The sequence below is a fragment of the Marmota flaviventris genome, chromosome X (genome assembly GCF_047511675.1).
Source record: "Marmota flaviventris isolate mMarFla1 chromosome X, mMarFla1.hap1, whole genome shotgun sequence".
NCBI lineage: Eukaryota > Metazoa > Chordata > Mammalia > Rodentia > Sciuridae > Marmota > Marmota flaviventris.
Window position 1 is genome coordinate 91,205,044 of NC_092518.1, and position 27,885 is coordinate 91,232,928.

The window sequence follows — 27,885 nt, forward strand, 5'->3', positions numbered from 1 at the left end:
AGTCATCCAATTCTGATAAGTTGACATGTAGAATAAAGTTGATGGTGTTATTTAGTACGAAGGTAGTCTGGATAAGGGTTGTATATGTGTGTTGGAGGAGGGACAGGCAAAGGTGAACGTAGATAACTAAAGTGAAAAAAAGAGCTGATGTATTCAGAGCTTATGTTGCTAGAGGCAAGATCAGTTACCTGCCTGCAACTGAAATTTCAAACTTCTGTTTAGCAGGGAAATGAGTGGACAATGGTGACTGATAGTTGGAAATAACAGCAGACATCTTAAGTTTTGTGCTCAAATGAATGAGCAATGAACCAGGAGAATAAGTCCAGTTTTTCCTGGCTCCTGGTAATTTTTACTCTTTTACTTAAAAATACAGCAACTTTTTCACTGAATGCCTATGTGACTGTGACTTATTATAATGAAACCAGCAACTACACTACAACAGAGGCATGTGAATGTGGTGTTTATGGATTAGCCTCACCAGTGGCTAATGCTATGGGGGTGGTAGGCATCCCTAAGAACAATAACTACCAAGCTTGTGACTTCAACACTGAATTTACTAATACTAAGAAGCCCTGGATTGCACTGATAGAAAGAGGTAATTGTTCATATTCTGAAAAAATTCAAACAGCGGGTAGAAGAAATGCTGATGCTGTTGTGATTTACAATGCTCCAGAGACTGGCAACCAGAGGATACAGATGGGAAATTTTGGTAAGTAAGAATTGATTCCCAAAGAAAGTTAATCTCTTTGTATATCTTACAGTGACATTTCCATCTAGAATTACTCTAGGATCTGGCAATGAAGTTATAAAACAATCTTACTTTATACTTACCAGGACATTACTTGGAATTATCTTTAATTAATTTGTCCCAAGAACAATAGCAGTCCATGAAGTAGTTCCTATTTCCTTTCAATTTTTCTTAGTTCTACAAATTTTTCAGCCTGCATTGCATAATTACTTTTTAATAAGTCCTATCTTTACCTCTAAACATTGAAATATAATATTTTGATTAATAGCTGTGTTTTTCAGTTTGATTCATTTTCTCCCCAAAAAAAGATTGTATATATTCAAGTATATTAAACTGCAAAACTGATTATTATGAATAAAGAATAGCATACTGTAAATGTGTAAAATGTTACAGAAATGAGAATTAGATTATTCTGTATGCATGTAAAACTTAAACATTAGTGGGACTTATATATACAAAACTACTATGCAAGAAATGTTATCCATTTTAAAAAGTATGGCAGAAATAGGGTAGCAATGTAACTCACGTGAAAAATAAAGATTTCCCTTAGAAATGACTTCTTAAGTAAACAATCTAATCATCTAATTTATTAACAGTAAAGGAATTTGGTTTTGAAAATTACTATTTTTTATTCTATTTTATTTTGTAGAAAAAAATGTCATTTTCTGGATAAATGTTTTTTTTAAACCACTGAAGTAAACTTCTGCCCCAAGTTTTCAAGGATGGACATGTATATCTTTTACTCCAGATTTAGCATAAGGGAATATGGGGGAATAATTTCAAACAATGGCAATAATTTCAAATAAGGGATGATGTAAATGAATATAATATTTTGATAATTGGTGTCAATACCATCAAATTTGACCTGCAAGAACATTAATGCAAATTAAACACATTTCAGAATTGTGAAAAGGAGAAAATTGAATTTGTGTTAACAATAAGAGAGTACTTGGAATATTCCAAGTTATATACATATAAGATGACACTTTAGTACTAATGTTTGAAAAACAATTTATTGTTTCTCTGAAAAGCCGGGTATGGTCTTTCAGCAGTACAAGCTTATTGTAAATGTACAAAAACTCTACTTGCTAATTTTTATAACACATTCTGGATGTCACCAGAGCTCAGATAGTCACATTTTTTTTTATTTTCAAACTAAAAACTTTTCACAAGCATTCCCTGAATGTTCCTGATTTCACAAGTGGCTTTTATATTTGTAGAAAAAAGCAATGTAACTTTCTGGTGGCAAATGGAAATTAAATCTATCTTAAAGAAACTACTCCCTTCCTATGCAGAGATACTAAGTGCTTTAGGTTTCTTTTTGCATGCACAATCATATTCTACATAGTTGCTCTCCTGCTATTTTTAAAGTATAAACAGTATCAAACTAATTAGTAGTCCTGTTTTCAAACCTTGACTTGCAACCTGCAGTAAGGGTCAACATCTATTGGAATGTAGGCACTCCATTGCTGAATTTTAAATATTTACAAAAGATCACTCACGGTAAATGTCTCCAAAAGGTATGTGAACCATCATTTGAATATATAACCCTGACCACAATTTTAAGAAGAAGATAGTTAGACTTATCATTCGATGTATACCTCCAATATAATCAAAGGCAGGTAAGCAAAATCATTTTTAAAAAACTATAGCATTGCCCCTGTTTTAAAATAAGCACAGTAGACCAGGTGTGATGGTGCATGCCTTTAATAATCCCAGTGGCTGGGGAGGCTGAGACAGGAGGATCTCAAGTTCAAAGCCAGCCTCATCAACTTTGCAAGGCCCTAAGCAACTCAGAAAGACCCTATCTCAAAATAAAATAAAATAAAATAAGAAGAACTGGGGATATGGATCAGTGGTAAAGCATCCCTGGATTCAATCCCCAGTACCAAATAAATAAATAAATAAATAAATAAATAAATAAATAAGCACGTTGAGCCAGGTAGAGGGGAGATAGGGATGGAGAAATGTTGATCAATGGGTACTAAATTAAAGTTAAGTCAGAGTAAGAAATTCTGGTATGCTATTGCCCAATGGGGTGACTAGAGATAACAATAAGCTACTATATATATTTCAAAAGGGGTTGAAGAGAAGGGAGAGGAATAGGAATAGGAAAGACAGTAGAATGAATCTGACATAATTTTCATATATATATATATATATATATATATATATATATATATATATATATATATTAATACACCACAGTGGATCACAGCATTGTGTATATCCACAAGACTGGGTCCCTAAACAGAGTGCAATATATTCCATGTTTGTAAAAATGTATCAAAAAAGATCCTACTGTCATATATAATTACAAAGAACAAATTTTTAAAATTTAAAAAGTGTATGTTTTCACCTAAATAAATGATAAATATTTGAGGAGATTGATATGTTTACCCTGATTTAAACAGTGCAATGTAAACAAGTACCAGAACATCACATTGGTATCCCATTAATATGTATAATGTTTACATTTTTATGTATCAGTTAAAATTTAATTTGAATTAAAGAAAAGAAAGCATAATGATAATGACTATAATAGTTAACATTCATTTGATTTATTATAGATCAGGCACTATTCTAGGACCTTTGTTTTATTTAATGAATACTGTTCTTTACATCGAATGATCTCATCTCCAAAGAATTGAAGTTTTAACTTTAGAGTTTTGCAGTTCCTAGTACTATCAGCTAGTGAATCATTGGATTTATTTCTTCCCAGGGATTTCCTTTATTTAGAAACTCTTTTCTGTGATGCAAGTGACAAATATAATGAAGTAAGTGTGGATATGAAAACTATATGATCAGCCTCTAGATCATAAAAAGACCAAATCACTATAACACAAGCCAAAATTGTGTTTTCTGTTGCTGTCTTTTCATCAGTGTTTTGTTTTGTTGACACAAAGAATGGGGACAAAAACTCATTCACCTAAAGCTCATGACTTCACCTTCTATCACCTCATCTTTTACCACCCCTAAAAAAGCACATTGTCAGAAAACCACAGTGTACCCCTCTCAGGCACACACAGTCTTTCACTTTTCCCTTGCTTCCCCTGTGTCTTCATGCCTTCACTCCCATTATCCTCTGGTAGGCCTTACTAGCCCTTCCGCATTTTTGTGTGTCTTTACTTCTTGCTGATTTCAATGTCCTCAAACCAAAGACCATTAGCAATAAGTATGTGATTAGAAAAGGTGGATTTATTACTTGTTTTAGCCAAGGGAGAATGCCACCCTTGGGAAACCACCAGGCATGTCAGTAAGGTTTAGGTGGTTTGAGGGAGGGTTTAAGGAAACAGGCTCTTGACCAACTATCCTACTTTGTTTGAGATTGAGGGGTTTTCCTGGACTAGGGACTTTCATTTCTAAACGAGGAAGTTCCTGTGTAAACTGGCTTTGTTCTGGTTTTGGATGCTGTCAGGAAGTAGGGAAATTATGTGATTGCTCCTAAATAATTTTTATACATGGTTAAGACTTGCCTAAGGCTACAGGTACAGTAAAGAAGCAGTAGTCATAGTTGCCAGGATAGGGAGATATTTGGTCATTTTTGTGACTTTGAACTGTTTGTATTTTGTCTGTGTTCAGACATGATTACAGAGTCGCTTGTTTCTGTCTTGATCCATAATGGTCATAGAATGACCTTCACTAATGCTGATGTTCTGTGACGTGGTTTACATTGAACAAGTAAACACCAAGGTCCAACTGATAGTGCCAGACCAGATTCTGGATATCAGGGCCTACTTGTTTCCTTCTCAATGACAATCCACTTTGCCCTCTCCCTTACTGGTATGCAAATACAGTTTCTCCTCCTATACCTTAGTGCATTTCTGTGCTTTCCTGTCCACTCTAGGTTGCTTCTAAAGGCCCTAATAAGCCTAAAGGATGCTTCTGCATATCCCTTTTTCTCATGGTTTCATGATGTACATACAGAAATTCCTTCCTCCTGTACCCACTCTATTTACAGCTTTCTTACTAGTAGCTATTATTTTTCTGAAGGCAATAGCTGCAGTCTGAAGACAGCTGCCCTGAAGAAGAATAGTGTATTATAGTCTAATACTTAGCGGTAAAATTTCAAATTTTCCCAATCTGGTATGTGTTTTGATTTGGCATTTTGATGTGGTTGGAAATAAAAGTATATGCTTCTCATGCCCTTAAATAAGTAAGCAACTTCTTTTTGGTCAATAAAACAATTTATTTTTAATTGAAATTGTTATTGACATCTTGTGGATATTTTTATTTTTAACATTTCATATTTTTATTGGTGCATTATATTTATACATAATATTGGGGTTAATTTTGACATAATTATACAAACATGGAATATGACTTGCTCCACTTCAGTCCCCATACTTCCTCTTTTCCTCCCCTCCTCCCTCTCACTGTTCCCCTTCCTCTACTTTACTGGTCTTCCTTATATTTATTTATAGTACTTTTAATTAATGCTTTAGAGATACACACAATTATGAAATTCACTGTGGTATATTCATATATGTACACAGGATAGTTTGGTCAATTTCATTCCACTGTTCCTCCCTTCTCCTATCCCTCCTCCTTCACCCTCAATTCCCTTCCTCTTCTCCACTGATTTCTCTTTCATTTTCATAGGATTCCTTGACCCCCCTTTTCCCCAACACTTTCTAAACGCTGCAAAGAATTTGATCAAATTCTATCCCAGATGTGAAAGAAAAGTCAGGACTCCTAAGCTATCCAAGCAGAAAATTCAGAACATTTAAGTTCTTTCTTGCTGAACAGTTTTTGAAAGTTAAATATGCTATTTACAGGTAAATTGCCTTATGAAATGCTTATATTTGAATGTAGTTTACGTCAGCAAAGTCAATAACTTGGGATGGATAGAATAGTTCATATTTTTTTTTATATTTTGACTGTGACTAACAAAATGGATTATGGGATGAGGCTTGCAGCATTTCCAAATCCACAACACTCACCAATTCCAGAGCAGCTAAATACATGGAAAGGAACAGTTTAATCAGAGTGGCAAACTCACGTGCTTTATAAAAATGTTCTCCTAGAATCTAAATAAGGAGATACTATAAAAATGAAGTGAAAGGATAATAAAAACACTCCAATAAGACTTGGACTCAGATATATGCATAATAAAACTAATCAGTTTCACTTCAAACAAACCTCAAATTTGTCTAGTTCAGTGCATCAAGACATCATGTTGTTCTTTTAGGCCTCCACAATAGCTTTCTAGCTGATCTCCCTTCAAATATTGTCCTCTTCCAAGCCCAATGCCCACACTGCAGCCAAAGTGACTTTTTAGAAAAGATAAATTTCACACTATTTACAATCGTCCTGTGGCTTCCCACAATACTCAAGAGTAATTTCAAATGTCTTTCCATGTCTTTATCCAGCTCAGAATCACCTGATCCCTGCTGATCACTCTGATCTGATCTCCTCCCATTGTTCCCTCCACCACTCTTGGAGCATGAGCTGTAAATTCTCCCCTGCCCTACAGCCTGAAAGTAATCCTTGATACCTTCCTTATCTTAACTCCCACATCTCAATAAACATAAATTCCTGTTGATTCCATCTCCAAGCATTTCTTAAGTCCATTTTCTTTTTCCATCTCTGCTGCTTTAATTCAAACCTAGGTCATCCTCATCTCTCACCTGGACCACTACACACCCTCCCAGCTGCTCTCCCTGCTACTCTCACCCTTCTATAGAGTCTGTCTTCTATAGAGAGCTAGACAGATGCTGTAAAAAATGTAATTCAGCCCCAATTAGAACAAAATCCAGGCTTAGTGCCCTGGCCTAAAGGGCACTACATGATGAGAACTCATCCCATGCCTTTCTCTCCCACATTACCAAGTCTCAGCCACTCTGGTCTTTTTTTTTTTTTTTTTGTACTGGGGATGGGGATTGATCTCAGGGGTACTTTACCACACAGTTACATCCCTAGTCCTTTTTCTTTCTTTTTCTTTTTTTTTTTTTTTGGAGACAGGGTATTTGCTAAGGCTGGCCTGGAACTTGTGATCCTCCTGCCTCAGCCTCCTAAGTCACTGGGATTATAGGTATGTGCCACTATAGCTAGTTTTTTCTGTTTCTTAACCAAGGGAAATATATTAAAGCTTTCGCACTCTCTATTTCCACGGTCTGAGTTATTTATATTTCCTTTTTTCTTAAAATGCTGCCTTCAAAATGTCTGCTACCACTAGTCTAATTCAGGATACTATATCTCTCACACTGATTACTACATATAGCCTCCAAACTGGATTCCCTCTTTCAATACTCGCTATTCTGTGCACCACAATATATCCTCTGCACCACAGCCAGAGTGATCTTTAAAAACTATGAGTTAATCACATCACTTATCTTCTCAAAGCCTCCCAGTGACTTTTCATGTTTTTTTTCAATAAAAACATGCCTCCAAGAACTTGCCTGACTTACCTCTGCCTACCTCTCCACCCTAGCCATCCACTCTCCCTGACCCTCACAATCCTTCAATCACTCTGACCTAATGATTTCTCCAACACATGAAGCTTTTACTGCATGAGATTTGATTTGCTTGTTTTTCTCCTTATAACTACCACCACTCCAAATTCCAGTTTAAATGATGTCTCTTTTTCTAAGAGGTCTCCCTCAACCATACCCACATTATTTCCCATCAAAACGTGCTACCTGAGCTGGGGATGTAGCTCAGTGGTAGAGAGCTCACTTAGCATTCTGAGGTCCTGGGTTTAACCTCAAGTACCACACACACACAAAAAAAATATATATATATATATATTGTTCATTTCTCTTTATTAATTAGTTCTTTTGGTTATACATTTCATTAGGGTTCATTTTCACATATTCATATATGCATGGAATGTAATTTGCTCTAATTCAATCCTCTTTACCTTCCCCTTCTCCCTCCCCCTGTTCCCTTCCCTCTAGTCTACTCATCTTTCTGCTGTTTATTTATATTTTTTAATTAGTACCTCGTGGATATAAATAAAGATGAGATTCACTGTGGTGTGTTCATTTCTATTTAAATGTCTTATAAAATATAATTAATTTGTTGTTTGCTTATTATCTGTCACTCCCACTAGATTGTAAGTTCCAGAAGAATAGAGACCATGTCTGTCTTACTTGCCATTGTATTCATCTTACAGAACATACTACATGGTCTTCTCTAGTTGCTCAAAAAACAAAAGTTTAAGAAACTGGAAAGCAGTTCCCTTTTATATATGAAAAGATAGACAAGTTAAAGTTGATTAGGTGAATCCATCAAACAGTTGCATTTTGAAATTGTTTTTACTTTTAGTGATACAAGTAATAAATGAATACTTTCTCCTGATCAGAATTACTAAAGATACATTTAAAGTCCCTGCTTGACTACCAACCATAATCCTAGTTCCCTTCCAAGAGATAACTATTGTTTTTCATTCATTATTGTAACCTTTCAGACATTTTCTATTCATTGTTACATGTAAACCTATAGAAAACAATCTTTTGGGTCTTATATTAACATTAATGAAGTTGTTCTGTACCTCCTTGAGCCACTCATTATAAGAATTGGAGTTTTTTCAATACCAGTAAATTTATATCACATTCTAATTTATTCTTAACTATTGCATGATATTCCATGGTACACCACACACACACACACACACACACACACACACACACACACAATTTACCTAACCATACCTCTGTTAATGAACATTTGATTTGTTTTCAGTGCTGCTATTTTAAAAACAGTGCTTCAATTAACACAATTATTGCTGACACATGAGAAAACTATTAATATGAATCTTGTATTTCAGCACCTTGTTGAATTCCTATTAATTTTAGTAGTTTGCCATTGATTCTTTAAAATTTTTAAGATAAATGATCATTTTCTCTACAAAGTTTTGCCTCTTCTTTTTTTCTATTGGTTGTTCAAAACATTACAAAGCTCATGATATATCATCTTCCATACATTTGATTCAAGTGGGTTATGAACTCCCATTTTTTACCCCAAGTACAAGTTGCAGAATCACATCGGTTACACATCCACATTTTTACATAATACCATATTAATGACTGTTGTATTCTGCTACCTTTCCTATCCCCTACTATCCCCCCTCCCCTTCCCTCTCATCTTCCCTCTCTACCCCACCTGCTGTTGTTTAATTCTCTCCCTTGTTTTTTTTTTCCCCTTTCCCCTCACAAACTCTTATATGTAATTTTGTGTAACAATGAGGGTCTCCTTCCATTTCCATAGTTTCCCTTCTCTCTCCCTTTCTCTCCCCCCACTCGTCTCTGTTTAATGTTAATCTTTTCCTCATGCTCTTCTTCCCTGTTCTGATCTTAGTTGCTCTCTTTATATCAAAGAAGACATTTGGCATTTGTTTTTTAAGGATTGGCTAGCTTCACTTAGCATAATCTGCTCTAATGCCATCCATTTCCCTGCAAAATCCATGATTTTGTCATTTTTTAGTGCTGCGTAATACTCCATTGTGTATAAATGCCACCGTTTTTTAATCCATTCATCTATTGAAGGGCATCTAGGTTGATTCCAAAGTCTAGCTATTGTGAATTGTGCTGCCATGATCATTGATGTGGCAGTATCCCTATAGTATGCTCTTTTAAGGTCCTCAGGGAATAGACCAAGAAGGGCGATAGCTGGGTCAAATGGTGGTTCCATTCCCAGCTTTCCTAGGAATCTCCATACTGCTTTCCATATTGGCCGCACCAGTTCGCAGTTCCACCAGCAATGTACAAGTGTACCCTTTTCCCCACATCCTCGCCAGCACTTATTGTTGTTTGACTTCATAATGGCTGCCAATCTTACTGGAGTGAGATGGTATCTTAGGGTGGTTTTGATTTGCATTTCTCTGACTGCTAGAGATGGTGAGCATTTTTTCATGTACTTATTGATAGATTGTATGTCCTCCTCTGAGAAGTGTCTGTTCAGGTCCTTGGCCCATTTGTTGATAGGGTTGTTTGTTATCTTGTTGTTTAATTTTTTGAGTTCTTTGTATATTCTGGATATTAGGGCTCTATCTGAAGTGTGAGGAGTAAAAATTTGTTCCCAGGATGTAGGTTCCCTATTTACCTCTCTTATTGTTTCTCTTGCTGAGAAAAAACTTTTTAGTTTGAGTAAGTCCCATTTGTTGATTCTAGTTATTAACTTTTGTGCTATGGGCGTCCTATTAAGGAATTTGGAGCCCGACCCCACAATGTGTAGATCGGAGCCAACTTTTTCTTCTATCAGGTGCAGAGTCTCTGATTTGATATCTAGCTCCTTGATCCATTTTGAATTAACTTTTGTGCATGGCGAGAGAAAGGGGTTCAGCTTCATTTTGTTGCACATGGATTTCCAGTTTTCCCAGCACCATTTGTTGAAGATGCTATCCTTTCTCCATTGCATGTTTTTAGCGCCTTTATCAAATATAAGAAAGTTGTAATTTTGTGGATTGGTCTCTGTGTCCTCTATTCTGTAACATTGGTCCACCTGCCTGTTTTGGTACCAGTACCATGCTGTTTTTGTTACTATTGCTCTGTAGTACAGTTTGAAATCTGGTATCGCTATACCTCCCGATTCACACTTCCTGCTTAGAATTGCTTTTGCTATTCTGGGTCTTTTGTTTTTCCATATGAATTTCATGATAGCTTTATCTATTTCTACCAGAAATGCCGTTGGGATTTTGATTGGCATTGCGTTGAACCTGTAGAGAACTTTGGGTAATATCGCCATTTTGATGATGTTGGTTCTGCCTATCCATGAACAGGGTACATTTTTCCATCTTCTAAGATCTTCTTCTATCTCTCTCTTTAGGGTTCTGTAGTTTTCATTGTATAAATCTTTCACCTCTTTTGTTAGGTTGATTCCCAAGTATTTTATTTTTTTTGAGGATATTGTGAATGGGGTGGTTTTCCTCATTTCCATTTCAGAAGTTTTGTTGCTGATATACAGGAATGCCTTTGATTTATGCGTGTTGATTTTATATCCTGCCACTTTGCTGAATTCATTTATTAGTTCTAGTAGTTTCTTTGTAGACCCTTTTGGGTCTTCTAAGTATAGGATCATATCGTCCGCAAATAGTGATATTTTAAGTTCTTCTTTTCCTATTTTTATGCCTTTAATTTCTTTTGTCTGTCTAATTGCTCTGGCTAGTATTTCAAGGACTAAATTAAATAGAAGTGGTGAGAGAGGGCATCCCTGTCTTGTTCCAGATTTTAGAGGGAATGCCTTCAGTTTTTCTCCATTTAGAATGATGCTAGCCTGAGGCTTAGCATATATAGCTTTTACAATGTTGAGGTAAGTTCCTGTTATCCCCAGTTTTTCTAGTGTTTTGAACATAAAAGGATGCTGTACTTTGTCGAATGCTTTTTCTGCATCTATCGAGACGATCATATGGTTCTTATCTTTAAGTCTATTGATGTGGTGAATAATATTTATTGATTTCCGTATATTGAACCAAACTTGCATCCCAGGGATGAATCCTACTTGATCATGGTGCACAATTTTTTTGATATGCTTTTGTGTTCGATTCGCCAGGATTTTATTGAGAATTTTTGCATCTATGTTCATTAGAGATATTGGTCTGTAGTTTTCTTTCTTTGAAGTGTCTTTGTCTGGTTTCGGGATCAGGGTGATGTTGGCCTCATAGAATGAATTTGGAAGAGCTCCTTCTTTTTCTATTTCTTGAAATAGCTTGAAAAGTATTGGTATTAATTCTTCTTTGAAGGTTTTGTAAAACTCCGCTGTATACCCATCTGGTCCAGGGCTTTTCTTGGTTGGTAGTCTTTTGATGGCTTCTTCTATTTCTTCCTTTGTTATTGGTCTGTTTAAATTGTGTGTGTCTTCCTGACTCAATCTGGGCAGCTCATATGACTTAAGAAATTTATCGATGTCTTCACTGTCTTCTATTTTATTAGAATATAGGGTTTCAAAATACTTTCTAATTATCTTCTCTATTTCTGTAGTGTCTGTTGTGATATTGCCTTTTTCATCCCGTATGTTAGTGATTTGAGTTTTCTCTCTTCTTCTCTTCGTTAGCATGGCTAAGGGTCTGTCAATCTTATTTATTTTTTCAAAGAACCAACTTTTAGTTTTATCAATTTTTTCAATGGTTTTTTTGTTTCAATTTCGTTGATTTCCGCTCTGATTTTAATTATTTCTTGTCTTCTGCTATATTTGCTGTTGTTTTGCTCTTCCTTTTCTAGGGTTTTGAGATATAGTGTGAGTTCGTTTATTTGTTGTTTTTTTCTTTTTTTGAGGAATGAACTCCAGGAAATGAATTTCCCTCTTAAAACTGCTTTCATTGTGTCCCATAGATTCCGGTATGTTGTGTCTGAATTGTCGTTTATCTCTAAGAATTTTTTGATTTCCTCCTTTATGTCTTCTGTGACCCATTGATCATTCAGTAACATATTGTTTATTTTCCATGTGATGCAGGATTTTTCCTTCCTTCTTTTTTCATTGATTTCCAGTTTCATTCCATTATGATCAGATATGGTGCATGGTATTATCTCCACTCCTTTATATTTACTAAGAGTTGCCCTATGGCATAATATATGATCTATCTTTGAGTAAGATCCATGTGCTGCTGAGAAGAACGTGTATCCACTTGATGATGGTTGATATATTCTATATATGTCGGTTAAGTCTAGGTTATTGATTGTGTCATTGAGTTCTATAGTTTCTTTATTCAGCTTTTGTCTGGATGATCTGTCTAATGGCGAGAGCGGTGTGTTGAATTCACCCATAATTATTGTATTGTGGTCAATTTGACTCTTGAACTTGAGGAGAGTTTGTTTTATGAACGTTGCTGCACCATTATTTGGTGCATATAAATTGATAATTGTTATGTCTTGTTGGTGAATAGTTCCTTTTAACAGGATATAGTGTCCTTCTTTATCCCTTTTGATTAACTTAGGTTTGAAGTTGATTTTATTCGATATGAGTATGGCCACTCCTGCTTGCTTCCAAGGGCCATGTGAGTGGTATGATTTTTCCCAACCTTTCACCTTCAGCCTGTGTATGTCTTTTCCTATCATATGAGTCTCCTGAAGGCAGCATATTGTTGGATTTGTTTTTTTGATCCAGGTTACCAGCCTGTGTCTCTTGATTGGTGAGTTTAGTCCATTAACATTTAAGGTTACAATTAAAATATGATTTGTACTTCCAGTCATGTTTATTTATTTATTTATTTTAGTTTGGCTAGTTTTTACTTTTTGGTTGTTTTCCTCCCCCTTTACTGAGATACCTCCCACTGTTGGTTTTGGGCACTGTTTTTCCATTCCTCTTCTTGTAGAATTTTGCCCAAAACGCTTTGCAGTGCTGGTTTTCTGGCTGCGAAATCTTTTAGCTTTTGTTTATCGTGAAAGATTTTAATTTCATTGTCAAATCTGAAGCTTAATTTTGCTGGATACAGTATTCTTGGTTGGAATCCATTATTTTTCAGCATTTGAAATACATTGTTCCAGGATCTTCTCGCTTTCAAAGTCTGTGATGAAAAATCAGCCGTTAACCTAATTGGTTTACCCGTGAATGTAATCTGCCTCCTTTTCCGCGTAGCTTTTAATATTCTCTCCTTGTTCTGTATGTTGGCTATCTTCATAATCATATGTCTTGGAGTTGGCCTATTACAGTTTTGGATGTTTGGGGTCCTGTAGGCTTCCAGGATTTGGCAATCCATTCCATCTTTCATCTCTGGGAAGTTTTCTAGGATTATTTCATTCAATAGGTTGTCCATTCCTTTGGCTTGAACCTCTGTGCCTTCTTCTATCCCAATGACTCTCAAATTTGGTTTTTTGATGAGATCCCATATCTCTTGGATAGATTGCTCGTGAGATTTAAGCATCTTTTCAGTATTGACTATATTCTTTTCAAGTTGATAAACTTTGTCTTCATTATCTGATGTTCTGACTTCTACTTGATCTAGTCTATTTGTAATATTCTCATTAGCATTTTTAATCTGGTTTATGGTTTCTTGCATTTCTAAAATCACTGTTTGTTTGTTTTTTAAGATCTCTATCTCCTGGTAAAGCTCGTTCTTTGCAGTTTGAATTTGTTTGTTTAGTTGGTTTTCAAAATATACTTTCAATTCTTGGATTTGCTGTCTCATGTCTTCTCTAAAATCCCGTTCCATCTGAGTTAGGTATGCCTTGATTTCTTTCCCTGTCCATGTTTCTGATGCTTCTAGGTCCTCCTGTAGATTTAAGTTGTCCTGCATTATCTGTACTCCTTTTTTCCCTGGTTTTTTCATGTTGTTCACGTTACTTTCCAGCTCTGTTTGACTGCTTTGTAACTGCTTTCTCCTATACATTTGTTTTGGCTTTGTTTATCTCTGTTGTCTCTCCTTTGTGGTGGGAGATTATGCCTATAGATGTTGGGCTTTATTGTACTTTAGAGCTGATTCATTCAATTTATAAAGGGCTTCCAGATTTTGTATGCATATAGTGATTTGTTTTTTGTTCTTAGGACTTTAGTTTAGGTGCTATGAAGGTATAAGGGTTAGTATGTCTTGACTACTTTAGAAGATTGCTCTACTGAAGGGGGATGCTAACTGTCAATTGGATCAGGGTGTTGGTAGTAGCTAGGTATTTAGGAGCACTATAGACGGCCTCGAAACATTCACCTGTTTGCATTTAGACAGTTACACGAAATGGAGGACGTAATGCTTGGGATGAAAGTTGGGGGGAAGGGGAAGGAAGGTGCTCTTGAAAAGAAAGAAGGAGGGGGAGTTAGATAGCATAGAGGAGAATGGAAAGAACAATAAAACTTGGAAGGGGAGAGAAAGAGGGAAAAGGGGAGAGAAAAAATAAAATAAAATAAGAAATAAAATTAGGTCTTAGAGATCCATTTTCTTCTCTTCCCGTAGGCAAAGCTGTGCCCTCCGGGCTGAGATTTGCCCTCAAAGTGTCAACAGCAATCCCTGTAAGGCGGCTCCTGGGAGCCTCTCAATCCTGTTGGTCCAGAGCTGTTTCACTTCTAAGGCCCCTCCTCCCCTTCCTCCTGCCAGCCAGCCAGGTCCTGTGCACCAGAGGAGGTTCTCCAAGGATTTGGTTACACTTTCAGCCCCTCTGGGTGCTCTATTTCCCTAACGACTGAGCACTCTCTCTGTCATTCATCTAAGCCCCAGTGCTGTGGAGCTGTGTTCTGGGAGTCAATAGTTTAATTTTTCTGGACCCCTTTGGTGGGCACACCTTCAGAATCTGGCGGCTAAGACCATTGGTGTCGCCACTGGTGGTAATGGGAGTTGGGGATCGAGGATCCCCTCTGCTTCCCTCAGCCCCTACAATCACGACCACTCCGCTGACGGTAGGAGGAGTTGGGGGTCTGGAGTGTCCTCTGTTTCCCTCCGCCCCTACTGTCATGCCCTCTCAGTTGGCGGTTGGGGGAGTTGGGGGTGGGGAGTCTTCTCTGCTTCCCTCCGCCCCTACAGTCACGCCCACGTCACTGGCAGTATTGGGAGTTGGGGGTCGAGAGTCCTTTGGCCCTTACGGTCACGCCCACGGAGAGATTTTGAAGTTTCCCGGTTGTTTGTATCTGATGCGGGTGGGAGTCACACACCTGCTAAAGTAGATTCCGCTGGGAAGGAATCTCTTTGGCCAAACTTTGGTGACTTCCCCTCTCTGCTATGGCGGGCCCCTGCCTCCTTGCTGGAGTGTCCGAAGGGAGGGGTGGAACTGGCTTGTCTCTGGTCTGACACAATCTCTGGTTTTAGTTCCCAGTTTGCTATTTCATAAAGGCTTGGTTAGATTCCCTTCACGTCGTCTCGGGGGGGAGCCGTTTGCCGGGTGGGCGGGGCCGTTCACAGTGGGGGCGGGGCCGTTAGCAGAGCCAGGAGGGCACGGGCCGTCTGCCGGGCCAGGCGGGGACCCTTCTCACTGCGCAGGGCCGCCGGGGGCCGCCTGCAGAGCCGGGCCGGTGCTGGCCGCGGGCGGGGCGCCAGCAGAGCCCAGAGGGCGGGGGGCCGTTTGCCGGGTGGGAGGGCCCTTGGCAGAGCCCGGCGGGCAGGGGGCCGTTAGCCATGCGGGCGGGGCATTAGCAGAGCCAGGAGGGCACAGGCCGTCTGCAGGGCCCTGCGCTGGCCGGGGGCGGGGCCACCAGCAGAGCCGGGAGGGCAGGGGGACCATTTGCCGGGTGGGCGGGGCCATTAGCAGAGCCAGGAGGGCGCAAGCCGTTTGCCAGGCCAGGCGGGGACCCTTCTCGCCGCTCCGGCCCCCGCTTGTAAAACCGGGTAGGCAGCGGCCTCCTGGCTAAGAGCCGGGCGGGCGGGGTGGCCGATCACAGAGCGAGCGGGGCCGCCAGGAGAGCCAGGATGGCGGGGGCCGTCTGCCGGGCCAGGCGGGGACCCTTCTCGCTGCCCCGGGCCGCCGGGGGCCGCTTGCAGAGCCGGTCGGGCGGTGGCTTTGGGATTGGACCTCTGCGCCCGCGTGGCCGGCCAAGATTCACTTGTCTGGGGCAAACTGTCACCTCTAATAAACTTACTAATTCCTGGCAGGTCTCCTTTCAGCGGAATTTTGCTAGAAGTTCCTCAGTAGGTAGAATGTAGCTGTTTTAATGGGTGTTTCTGATCCGGTTAATGTGGAGATACTGAAAGTGCTGCTTCCTTGCCGGCCGCCATGTTGGATCCCTTGCCTCTTCTTTTATACTAATTATATCACTTAATTCTTTCTAAAGGGAAATTCCAGGGCTACAATAGCAGTGATAATATACATCCTTGAGTTTTCCTGGATAAAAAAAGTGCTAGGATTAAATATGCTGTTCATAGAAGTTTCAGTGAGATATTCTTTATCAAGTTTCAGTAAGATTTTTAAATATTGTTATTATCAGTAAACTAGAATATGAATATATGCATATATACATGTCAATAAATATGGATATTAAATATATTCACCATTGTGGGATATGACCCAAAGGAGAAATCCAATAGTTAACTGTCAGCTTGGGGAAAAATAAAATTGTATATAGAAACAACAGATAAAAGGGATACTTTTGTTTTTCAAATATCATTTTATTGATGTTCCATATAAATGAACTGAAAATATTTTATTGATTTTCATATCAAATTAAGTGTCAAGTTGTAAGACATAAACAAAATTTAAAAACATCTTGACAATTAGAAAAAATGTTTATTAAAAACAAGATTGAGTACCTTAGCGGATAGTAAAAAGTAATAAATGTGGACACAAATATAAAATAGAAAATCATGGGCAAGAAAACCCACAAGTTTACAAGCAAATTATTTGACAATCGCATTGTACCCACAAGTTAAATAAACCAGAACAATCATTTTAAAAAGCTGATGTGACCATGGGATATACTAGCAAGTACCTAACATGTTAGATATAAGAAATAGCTATACCTGGAATTCATGAATCTCTGTAAAATTCATAAGCCTTTATATAACCTGGCTTACAATAACAAGATTTTAGTACCCTTCTCATACTTTCACACAAGTGCTGAAGTGCTCCCCACCTCACTTATGTACAGGCACATAGAAACATAAATGCATAAAAATGTATGTATTTATCAAGAAATAAAGATACAGACTTCTTGACACTGATTTCCAGAAAAAAAAATGAGTAAACTGAATCTGAGTTCCTAAGTATATTTTATCTTCTTTTATTCCACTTTAAAATCAACAAATCAAGAAATATTTTGAAAGAGTCTAATCATGTGGTTTTTGTTCATTAATATATTCTTGCTTAACTCTTGGTCTCTCTTCATCCTAATTTTTTGTTTGTTTAGTACCAGGGATTGAACTCAGAGATGCTTAACCACTGAGCCACATCCCCAGGCCTTTTTATTTTTTACTTTGAGAAAGGGTCTCACTAAGTTATTAGGGCCTCAAAAAGTTGCTGAGACTGGCTTTGAATTTACAATCCTTCTGCCTCAGCCTCCCGAGCAGCTGAGATTACAGGCATGTGCCACTTTGCCCAGCTCTCCTAAACTTTTATTGCTTCTTTTGTTATATTATCATTTGCTGCTAGAACATTGATTTCTCCAATAATTACTGATAATTAATAGGAAAGAATGTGTGCATGTATGTGTATGTGTGTGCACGTGTAAATACACACAAAACAAATGCCTGAACAAGATTGTACAAAGTAGGCTAGTTGCTCTTAAGTATTCTATCCCTCTCTTTTCAGTAACTGTTGGTTCCCAAGTGTCCTCACCCCAGATACCCTTCTTTCATCCTTCAACTTTACCTACCCTGGGCAGCAAGGACTTTGCATAAATATATTATATCCATTTTCATCTAAACTTGCAAATCCTATACCATAACTTCTTAAGATATATAAGTGCTATTGTAATAAAGCAGCCCAGATATAGGTTTGTATTTTAATTGTAGCACCTGGAAAGAATATGCCTTAAAGGAAGAAAACAAATTTTTAAACTGGTGATAATATCAAGACCTTTGACAGATGGTGGAAGAGTATATTTGGGGCAATAATATTTCATAGCATTCCTCATTGTATCATATAAACAACAATTTAGTCTACCTGTGCTCAGGACCTAGTTTGAGCACATAAATGTTTAACAATAAAGTGATATTTTTAAAAACTTTTTTTAGTTGTAGATGGACACAATACCTTTTTTTAATTATTTATTTTTATGTAGTGCTGAGGATTGAACCCAGTACCTCACACGTGCAAGGCAAGCACTCTGCCACTGAGCCACAATCCCAGCCCAACAATAAAGTACTAATGATAACTTTTAAGATTTTTATATGTATGCCATATTTTATCCACATTTTTAATAATATATATTCTCATTATGACCTATCTAATGACATCACTATACAATGATAGTAAAACAATGTGATCCAATAAACTAGTCTCTAGCAATAATCAATACATTGACATCTTGGTAGGAAAAAAAATCATAAGGAAATGAAAAAATTCCCTTTAAAATTCACTTGCTTTGCATTTATATTTTTTGAAATTTTTTAGCTGTAGATTGACACAATACCTTTATTTTATTTAATTTTCATGTGGTGCTGAGGATCAAACCCAGTGCCTCACACATGCTAGGCAAGTGCTCTCCCACTGAGCCACAACCCCAGCCCTCCATTAATATTTTAAATAACTGTCTTTCAGTATCATTACTCATAATAATTGGAGCTCTTAATTTCTTTCAGTATTACACCAGTGAAAATATGTTTTTCCTTCCCCCTGGTGAAGGTAATTGTTAATACTGAGTACTATGTGAACTCTGTGCCAAACATTCTTCTAAATGTAACAATCTCAACAACTCCACGAAATACACAATATTAATATTCCCATTTTGTATGTAAGGAAATTGAAGCACAGAAAGGTTAGTTAACTTCCTTATGGTTACAGAGCTAGTAAATTTCAAAGCTAAGGTTTGAAAACTAATATCCTGACTCCAGAGTCTATGCTTCTAATCAGTACACAATACTACCTCTCTAATGAGCATGTTCCGTGCAAGGCACTATAAAAAAAATGGTACAAAAATATTATCTTTGCCCTTAAGAAGGAAAATGTAGTAGGGGAGACTGATATTTACAAAACTTCTAGAGGGAAGAATTTGAAAAGGTCTATAATATAGGTGTTAAGATATGGGGAACTAAAGAGATTAAGAAATCGGGAGGTCAGAGTGTTGGAAGGGTTGTGTCCACATGAATGTATATTACAGATGATAGTAGTGAAGTCAAAGATCAGTCCTGGTGGGCTGGGGCTGTAGCTCAGTGGCAGAGCACCAAATATAAGCATTCTGTCCATCTACAACTACAAAAAAAATTAAAATATTTTAAAAAATAAAAAAGACCAGTCTTGGTGATATGAAAGTGAGATAGATAGGGAATTAGAAAGTGGAATGCTTCGGTTTGGCATCAACATACCTTATATACAAACAGAGATATGATAAATTGTATTATAAAAGTGTATTAAGAATTGTGACTCCTGGGAATAGGGTGTATCCTGCTGCCTGAGTTCCCCTTGAGTTCTCACGGGATTCAGACAGTATATTTTGGAGATAGAAGCCCAGTGGAGGTGAATTTGGGCAGAGAACGTGGATTTGGGCAGAGAACGTGGATTTCCCCAGAACGTGATTGTAGACGGCTGGTGTGAGTTCGGGAATAAAGAGTTGCTGTTTGAATCTAAAAAAAAAAAAAAAAATAATAATTGTGATGCAAAAAAAGAGAGTTTATGTATAATGGCATAATTTGCCGTGAACATACTATATATACAGAGTTATGAAAAATTGTGCTGTGAATGGATAATTATGAATTTAATGCACTCTACTATTGTCATGTATGTAAGAAATTTTAAAAAAAGATTTCAGACTTTGAGCATCTCAGGATAATGTCCAGGGTATGGCCAAAGCAGCGGGGTGACTCAAATAGAATGTAGGCAAAATCCCTGAAGTTGAATCACACTGAGGCCAGAATCTTGGAGGATGGAAGAACTTGAGGTGGGAGAATGGGAGGTTGGTCTATGAATGAACAGGGGGGAAAGCAATAGAGGGTAGGAAAACCAAATGTCACCATGCTCCAAGAAGCAGCGGTTTTATTTGTAAGGGTTGGGTAGAATCACAGAAGAAAGTAATAAGCAGTGTGGAAAGGGGAGTATTTCAGAATAGTAAGCAAATTAGCCTCCATTTGGGGCTGTAACCAAGGATGAAATGAACGTGAGACCAGATAGCATCAGGATAAAGATTTCTAAAGAAATTCTGGAATAAAGTTGTCTCAGGCAAGTGCAAGACTTGGCTTGTCAGTGTAATAGCCTTGCAGTGTATATAAAACATAAGAGAATTAGTCACAAGAGAGCAGGCACTCTTGAAGGAGCCGAGAAGGGCAGAACCAAACAGGTTAGAGATGAAAATATAAAAGAATTTAAATCAGAAGGGTTATTCCTAGAGCTGTGATCATAGATCATAGGGATGAAGGAGAAGCATGTTAATGTGGGCAAGAGGGAGGGTATAATGGAGGGCAGCATGCGCCGAATGACCTGAATATGAAACTAACCTGCCCCCAGGTTCCAAATGGAACTGCTTTAAAACCTTGATCTAGGTACAAGTCCGGCCTTGACTTGAGTGCTACCTGGCTATGTGGAGGATGTTACATAAGAATAGGAAATCATTACCCTAAGTACCTGTATGAAGACACAAATGGTGTGACTATACTTTGTATACAACCAGAGATATGAAAAATTGTGCTTTATATGTGTACTATGAATTGTAATGCATTCTGCTGTCATATATAACAAATTAGAATAAATATTTTTTAAAAAAAAGAATAGGAAATGATTATAAAGAATGAGTGCATGACAAAATTCAAGTCAATTTAATAAATCAAATATTCTGGGAAATGATAGTGTTTGTTATGACTAATGGTAATTACCTATCTCTGCAATGAGGAGAATAGGATTTTAGTAAAAATTGGTAGAAACTTAGTCAAGACTGTAGAATGTCAAAATTGCAATCATTAAATGCCTGGACACCCTGCATACCAGAATTGAATTAAATCCAATCTACATTTACTTGTGTGTATTTTTAGCTTTTAAATGGAAATGTAAATTGAGTTCTTCTCAAAGCAGTCTATTCAGCAGAGGAGAAGGAGTATAGAATCAGTCAAATAGAATGTTTAAAATTATTTTAACTCTAGAAATGTCAGCATGAACCAAATAACCATTTTTCAGAAACAAATTTTCAACTGATTTTTAGTCTCATATTGGATGCAGCCAGTACCTAAATGTTCACTAATGTATGTGGATCAACATTAGTTGCAGGTGGAGGCCACAGTGATTAATTCTAAGAAATTCAATACCATTTTAACTATTCAAGCAGGCAAATATTCTTAGTAAATTAGTCCTCAAAAAGCCAGGATATACAAAAAGGCTATATTTACCAGAAAGCCTTGTAAGAACTTTTTGGAACTGAATTCAGGTGGAGAGAGGAACAAGTCACACTTTGGTTAAAGGAAGATGTGAGGTTGGGCCATTTCACAATGAACACATTCTTTCTAACCTGAAAGCTACAATCCATTGATTGCCTCCAGAAGGGCAATATAAAGAAGGTCTAAAGAGGAATCCTAAGGCTCTAACCTGATGCATATTACCACAGATACATATCCCAACTGGGAGACTAAGAAGTGAAGATAAACCCTGGAGGGCAAAGCCCTGGGGTGCCCTTCATTCTTGTTTACCTATCCATAGACTGGTCCAAGGGTGGCTAGGAGGAATTCTCTTAGGGAGAGCAAGTTCTGGCTCACAATTGAGTTTTCTAATGCGGGACTAGAAGACAAAACTGTATTTTTTTTAATCTAAAAAGCAAAGGTTTGCTTATTCACTCAACAAATATTTAGTGATTTGTCAAATACTGCTTTCCCAAGTTATGCATCTCATAGTTCTGTCTCTGAGCTCACTAGCATGCAGCATGGTTTCTACCAGGAGCAGAGGAATATAGTAGTGACTAAGTTTTATAGCTGTGTGGTCTTGGAAAAGTTACTTAACCCCTCTAAATTTCAGTCTTCTCATCTCAGTCATACTGGTTGTACTACTTTATAGAGTGGTTGTGAAATTTAATCTCTATAAACACTTCATGGGGCTAGGGGTGTAGCTCATGACAGAATATGTGCTTAGCATGGGCAAGGCCCTGGTTTTGTTCCCCAGCAGTGAAAAAAGGAGGGGACCCATTCAGGACTCTTCACCAACTAGTGTGTAAGTATTTCAATATTGTAATAATCCACACAGCCACACTGGTTTGAGCCATGGAACACAAGCCTATGAGTAGGTGGAATCAGTCACTCCAGAGCACTCTGATATTGACTGGAAACATTTCTAACATAGTAAACCACCACTTGAATGATTGAGTCAAAGTCAAATGAATCCTTTGTAAGTTTCTATTCCATGCAGGTCATACATTCTGATTACTGCTACTGTTAATATTAATTAAATTATAGGGAATGTTGTCAAAAAAAGAAAAAAAGGAGGGGAAAAGTGCTTCACATAATCTATTCAATAGTGTAAACTAAAAATATGGTAGCAGTAAGATGATGCTGATGAAGTCATATACCTTCTTAAATTATTCTTCCTCTGTTATCTATGCCTATCTGTATCTATTTCACCTTTAAAATCTTGGGCAAAATTAATATCCTATGAGAAGTCATTTTTGACTAACCATTTATTCTGGTCTCTCTTGTATTTGTCACCTATTCAACGCTTATATACATAGTTTAGGTCATGTTAATTTGCTTTTCTGCCTATTTTTATATATTTTCAGTTATTCATTTACAGTGTTCCTGGATTACTAATTATCATAGACTGATAGGTTCATAAAATCCTATGGGTTTTAAAAGCTATGGAGTCTTTTAGTCCCTGTTTAAAAGGCACATGGGGGAAAGATACCTTTCTAACTATACCAATTGATACCACATCAGGGATTAATTCACTGATAGCAATTCAAGTATAAAAACAGATTGGATGAGGAGTGACCTGGAAACTGTATTCCACTGCTGGAGATGCAAAGACCTTGTTTCAGCCATCTCAGTATATCTAGCTCAGTGACTAACTCAGAGTTGGCCCGCACTGATGAATGAATAAATGAGACTTTGCAAATGAACAAATGAGGGGCTGGGGATGTAACTCAGTGAGAGCAGGAGCACTTGCCTAGCATGTGGGAGGTTCAGAGTTTGATTACCAGCACCAGCAAAACAAACAAACAAAATAAAACAAGAATGAATGAGGGGGCAAGAGAGGGAGTGTTTTCCCACCCCAACTCTACCTACCTCACAATTCTATGTGTAGATATTTGAGTGCTGTAACACAAGAAAGTTTGAGGGTTCCTCAATTTAATGATGCTTTCCTGGCTATTAACAGAGTGTTCTTTTTATCTCTATCTGATCTCCTTACAGCTACTTGGTGTCTCATCTTTAGCTGGCAGTTCAGGACATGACTTCTTTGTTAGGCTGCTTCTATATAAAGCTCTGGCAATAGGAACTGCCTAGATTACCACCAGTGATTCACACAGCTATGTAGACTGCTTGCACCCACACAGGGTCATGGAATGAAGGAAGCAGATTGCAGTTCAGATCTTGTTTCACTGCATGAAATTGTAGAGTTAATGTTAGCCTTCCACTTATTTAGGTAAGCTATTGCTGATGCAGTGAACTGTATCATACATGAATTTGGGTAGTGTATTACAAAACCTCATTAATTCTCATCAGTGTTTAAGTTTAAATTGGGAGGTTAGCACTTAAAGGACTGAGAAGATGATTAAGTACCTTCTGTGACAGAAACTTCTTCTAAGCAGTATATAGAAGCAACTGTTTCCTGCCAACAATCTTTGCTTATTCATTAGAGCAGCTCCAACAGTGCTTCTCTTTGGCACAGTTTTAGAAGCAACTCATTTGTGTCGTTGTATTACTTGAAAATAACAATACTGCATTTTGTCTTTTGTTAAAGATCTTAGAGGAAGGCCTATCCAACTGCAGACTTCAGGATTATGGTCGATGTTTAAATATATTTTAAAATATATATATATATATATATATATATATATATATATATATATATATATATATATATATATATATATATATTTTCAGATACATACAGTAAGTTAACCAAGCTAATGAAATATAGAAATCTGCTTCAAAGAACAATGTAAGTTATTTGAATTTGATTGTCCAATTGCTATCATGCAAATGAATACATCCTAAAGCACTAGAAAATTTTGTTTTCTTGTACAAGGTAACTGTTCTCGGTGAAGCACTTACATATAATATAAATTTCATCATGAAATGAGTCCTAGCCTCTCTCCAAAATAATGAAATATTACTATATTCTGTAGTTCCAATTATAGAACTTGCCAACTTCAAGCAACTCTGACTTAGTAAAAATTTTACTCCATTTTAAAAATAATTTCATAGTGAAAGTAGAGCTCTATTTTTTATTTGATATGCTTGGACAATGGAAATAATTAAATCTGAAAGAATGTCCCCATTGCTCACTTGTAGAAATAACTCAAATTATTGAATATCCTACAAATGCTTCTCTGAAGAAGTAGATATCCACAGCCCATTAATATTTATTCTGTGAAGTGTAAAATATTGGTACAGTGGTAGATGTTGATAAGACTTGTCTCTGTCAAGCAGTCATACTTTATAAATATGCTACTTAAAGCTTCCACTTAACTGAACTGTGCCCTTAACCTATAATTACATTTTTAAAATATGGTGATAAGATCTTGGAGATAATGTAGTTCTTTAAAAGTCTTCTAAGATCACATATGCTGTTAGTCAGCTTTCCATTACTATAAGAAATGTCTGAGAAAATAACTTATAAAGAGAAAAGTTTTATTTTGGCTCATGGTGTCAGAGATTTCAGTCTATGACCACATTGCCTGGAAGCAAAAGAGAGGAATTGGAAGAGTCTAGGGTCCCACAATCCCCTTTGAGGGTATTCCCCCATGACCAAAGACCTCCCCCACACACTAGGCCCTGCCTCTTACAGTTTCCACTACTGCACAGTAGCACCAAGAAGGAGACCAAGCCTCTTACACACAGGCCTTTGGGGGACTCTTAAGATCCAAACCATAACACAGCTTATTTGTACTTTAGAGAAATATTACTCAGAATAGAAGGTAACTCAAGCCTTTAGCCTACTGCCAAATAAAATGGCAAAGAAAAATCCTACTGTCCTAAAATTACTTTCAGATAAATTTAATTACTACAAAAATTGTATTCTGATTTCCAAGAAGCTAAACAGTAAAGTACCATGTTCTATTGAAATATGAAAAATAGATAATCCCAATTTCTTTAATATGGCTATTTTCCCTGTTCCTGAGTCAGTTTCATCCAAATCTTTGACGTGCACTAACATTCATATCCAAGGGAAAGCAGCAATGATTAATACACAACAAAAGGCAAATTTCTAGTGTTCTAAATACTGCATTTGCATCTGCTATTATTTATTTAGAGTCAATAAAATGTCATAAGTGATTGAGAATGATGCTTTTGGAAATGAAGAGACCTGATTTAATTGAGGGAATTTGTTCAAATGAGTCCAAAAATTTGGTAAAATTAAAACTCTTTTAACTCTTGGGGGTATAAAAAAGCTCATCTGGGTGCCTTTGGGAGAAATTCATAAGAAAATAGCCAACTACATTTTGACCAATATTATTTTTTGAATAAGTTGGCACTGGGGAGCATAGAAACAGTAGTCTCTCCAGATTCAGTCTAGCTTCATGAATTGGCTCTTCTGAAGCATTAAACAGGAATATGTGGTCAAGTAAAATGTGCCTGGTGTGAAAATTTCTAAACTGAACTATATAAAATTCCATTTGAAGGGCATCTAGGTTGGTTCCACAGTCTAACAATAAAAAATTAAAAAAAAAAAAAAAAAAAAAAGAAGTATGTTAATTTGAAAAAAAAAAAAAAAAAAAAAAAATTCCATTTGACTGTGAAGGAAGTTGTTGGAAAGATACTTTTTGGATATTTGATACTTTACCATACAGAATGTTGAAAAATATTTAGATCCATGACAAATATGTAAATTAGTTTTGCTAAAAAAAAAATACAACAACAACGCTTATTCTAATTCCTCATTTTCTTCCATAAGCAAATACCCACTTAATTTAGAGTCAAAATATCTCACATACTGACCCCCAATAAGGGAGGGGCATAGGAACAGAAATGCATCTTTGCAACACCTGCAAAAATCTTGAATTAATGTCCACCCATCCACCCCTTCATAGATATCCTCTTATAGATGGCAGAAATATTTAATTGGTTTACATATTAATGGAGTGTTTACCTGACAATAAGATCATCTTGTTTCATAAAACACAGGGAAGTTCCTAAGTGCATAACAAAATTTTCATTGATTTCAACATAGATGGCATTTTAAATGTTCCTTCTGAAACCAGCTAAATAAGCCAGACTTAAATGTGCCAGAAAGATTTGTAATTCATGTTTGAGTTTATCCATCCATCATATAGTTATACTGGAATTTCTTTCTCAATCTATGTACAACAGAATGACACAGCACTTTTTTTGTTCCAACCTTATTAAAGAAAGGCCCAGCAGAGGGCATGTTGAGCTTTTTTATAGCCAATGCAAATGCCAAACCCCACAGCTTGTCTCAAGCATATTTAAATGGTAACTTGTCAGTTTGGCATCTGAAGTGAAATTTCCAATGTCTTCTGACACCATATGGCAAATCCTTTGATTAAGAGAACACCAAGACATTTAGCCAAGGTCAGCCAAAAAGGTTTGAATAAAACAAAAATCAATCTAATTGATTATATTCAAGCCAGGAATCTTGATGCAAATAATTTCCCAGAATAAGTAAGAGCAATGAGTACATAGACTCTCTTTTGAAGTTACATATTTATTGGAGGAAGGTGATATACCGAATATAAATATGCTAACTTATGCTATTGTTTTAAGTATCTGAATGAGGCTGGTCTGGTGGCAATGTTTAAATCTTTGGCTAGCTCTGTGTGGTGGCACTCGCCTATAATCTCAGCGACTTGGGAGGCTGAGGCCAGAGGATCACAAGTTCAAGCCCTCCCTCAGCAATTTACTGAGACCCTGTTTCAAAATAAAAATTGAAAAGGATATTGGCCAAATTACATTATTATATTGGGTACATGTACAAATATGTAACAATGAATCCGGTCATTATATACAACTATAATGCACCAATAAAATATGGAAAAATAAATAAATAATTTAAAGGGACTGGGTATGTGGCTCAACCATAAAGTGCCCCTGAGTTCAATCCCTAGTACAAAAAAAAAAATCTTAGGCTAACTTTGATCACTCAGCATACTTAAGAGTCACCTTATGGGTCTGAAGGGAATGCCTGCATAGAATCTAAGATGAAAATGTGCTGAAAAATGCATTTCAAAGCCAACTCCAAATGTCTTTTTGATTATCTGCTTTTTGTATTATGTATATCAGTGTTTCCCATCTACTGGTATCTATAATTGAGATCTGACTCAAATTCCTTTTTAAGGGATAAATAAACAGTGACTCAGAGAACTACACCTTGTTTTAGGTAGAAATAAAATTCAATTCAAAAAAGAAAAAATATTGATTTCAAAACTGAAGGAAAAACCCAAAAAGTCAAATATATTATTTATGGTTTAAGACAATGATTCCTCTAACAGAAAGATCATCAGAGCTTAGGTAAATGACTACCACTTTAAGCATGAATGCTTTC

The 27,885-nt window shown here is 36.9% G+C and overlaps 1 protein-coding gene across 1 annotated transcript in view; it reads left to right on the forward strand.

Annotated features, from left to right (window-relative positions):
- Positions 1-303: 303 nt before the first annotated feature.
- Positions 304-27,885, forward strand: part of Rnf128 (ring finger protein 128) — a 103,046-nt gene continuing 75,464 nt past the window's right edge. The window contains exon 1 of the mRNA XM_027932779.2: positions 304-709. Within this exon, the coding sequence (XP_027788580.1) occupies positions 304-709 (406 nt within the window). The remainder of the gene's footprint in view (positions 710-27,885) is intronic.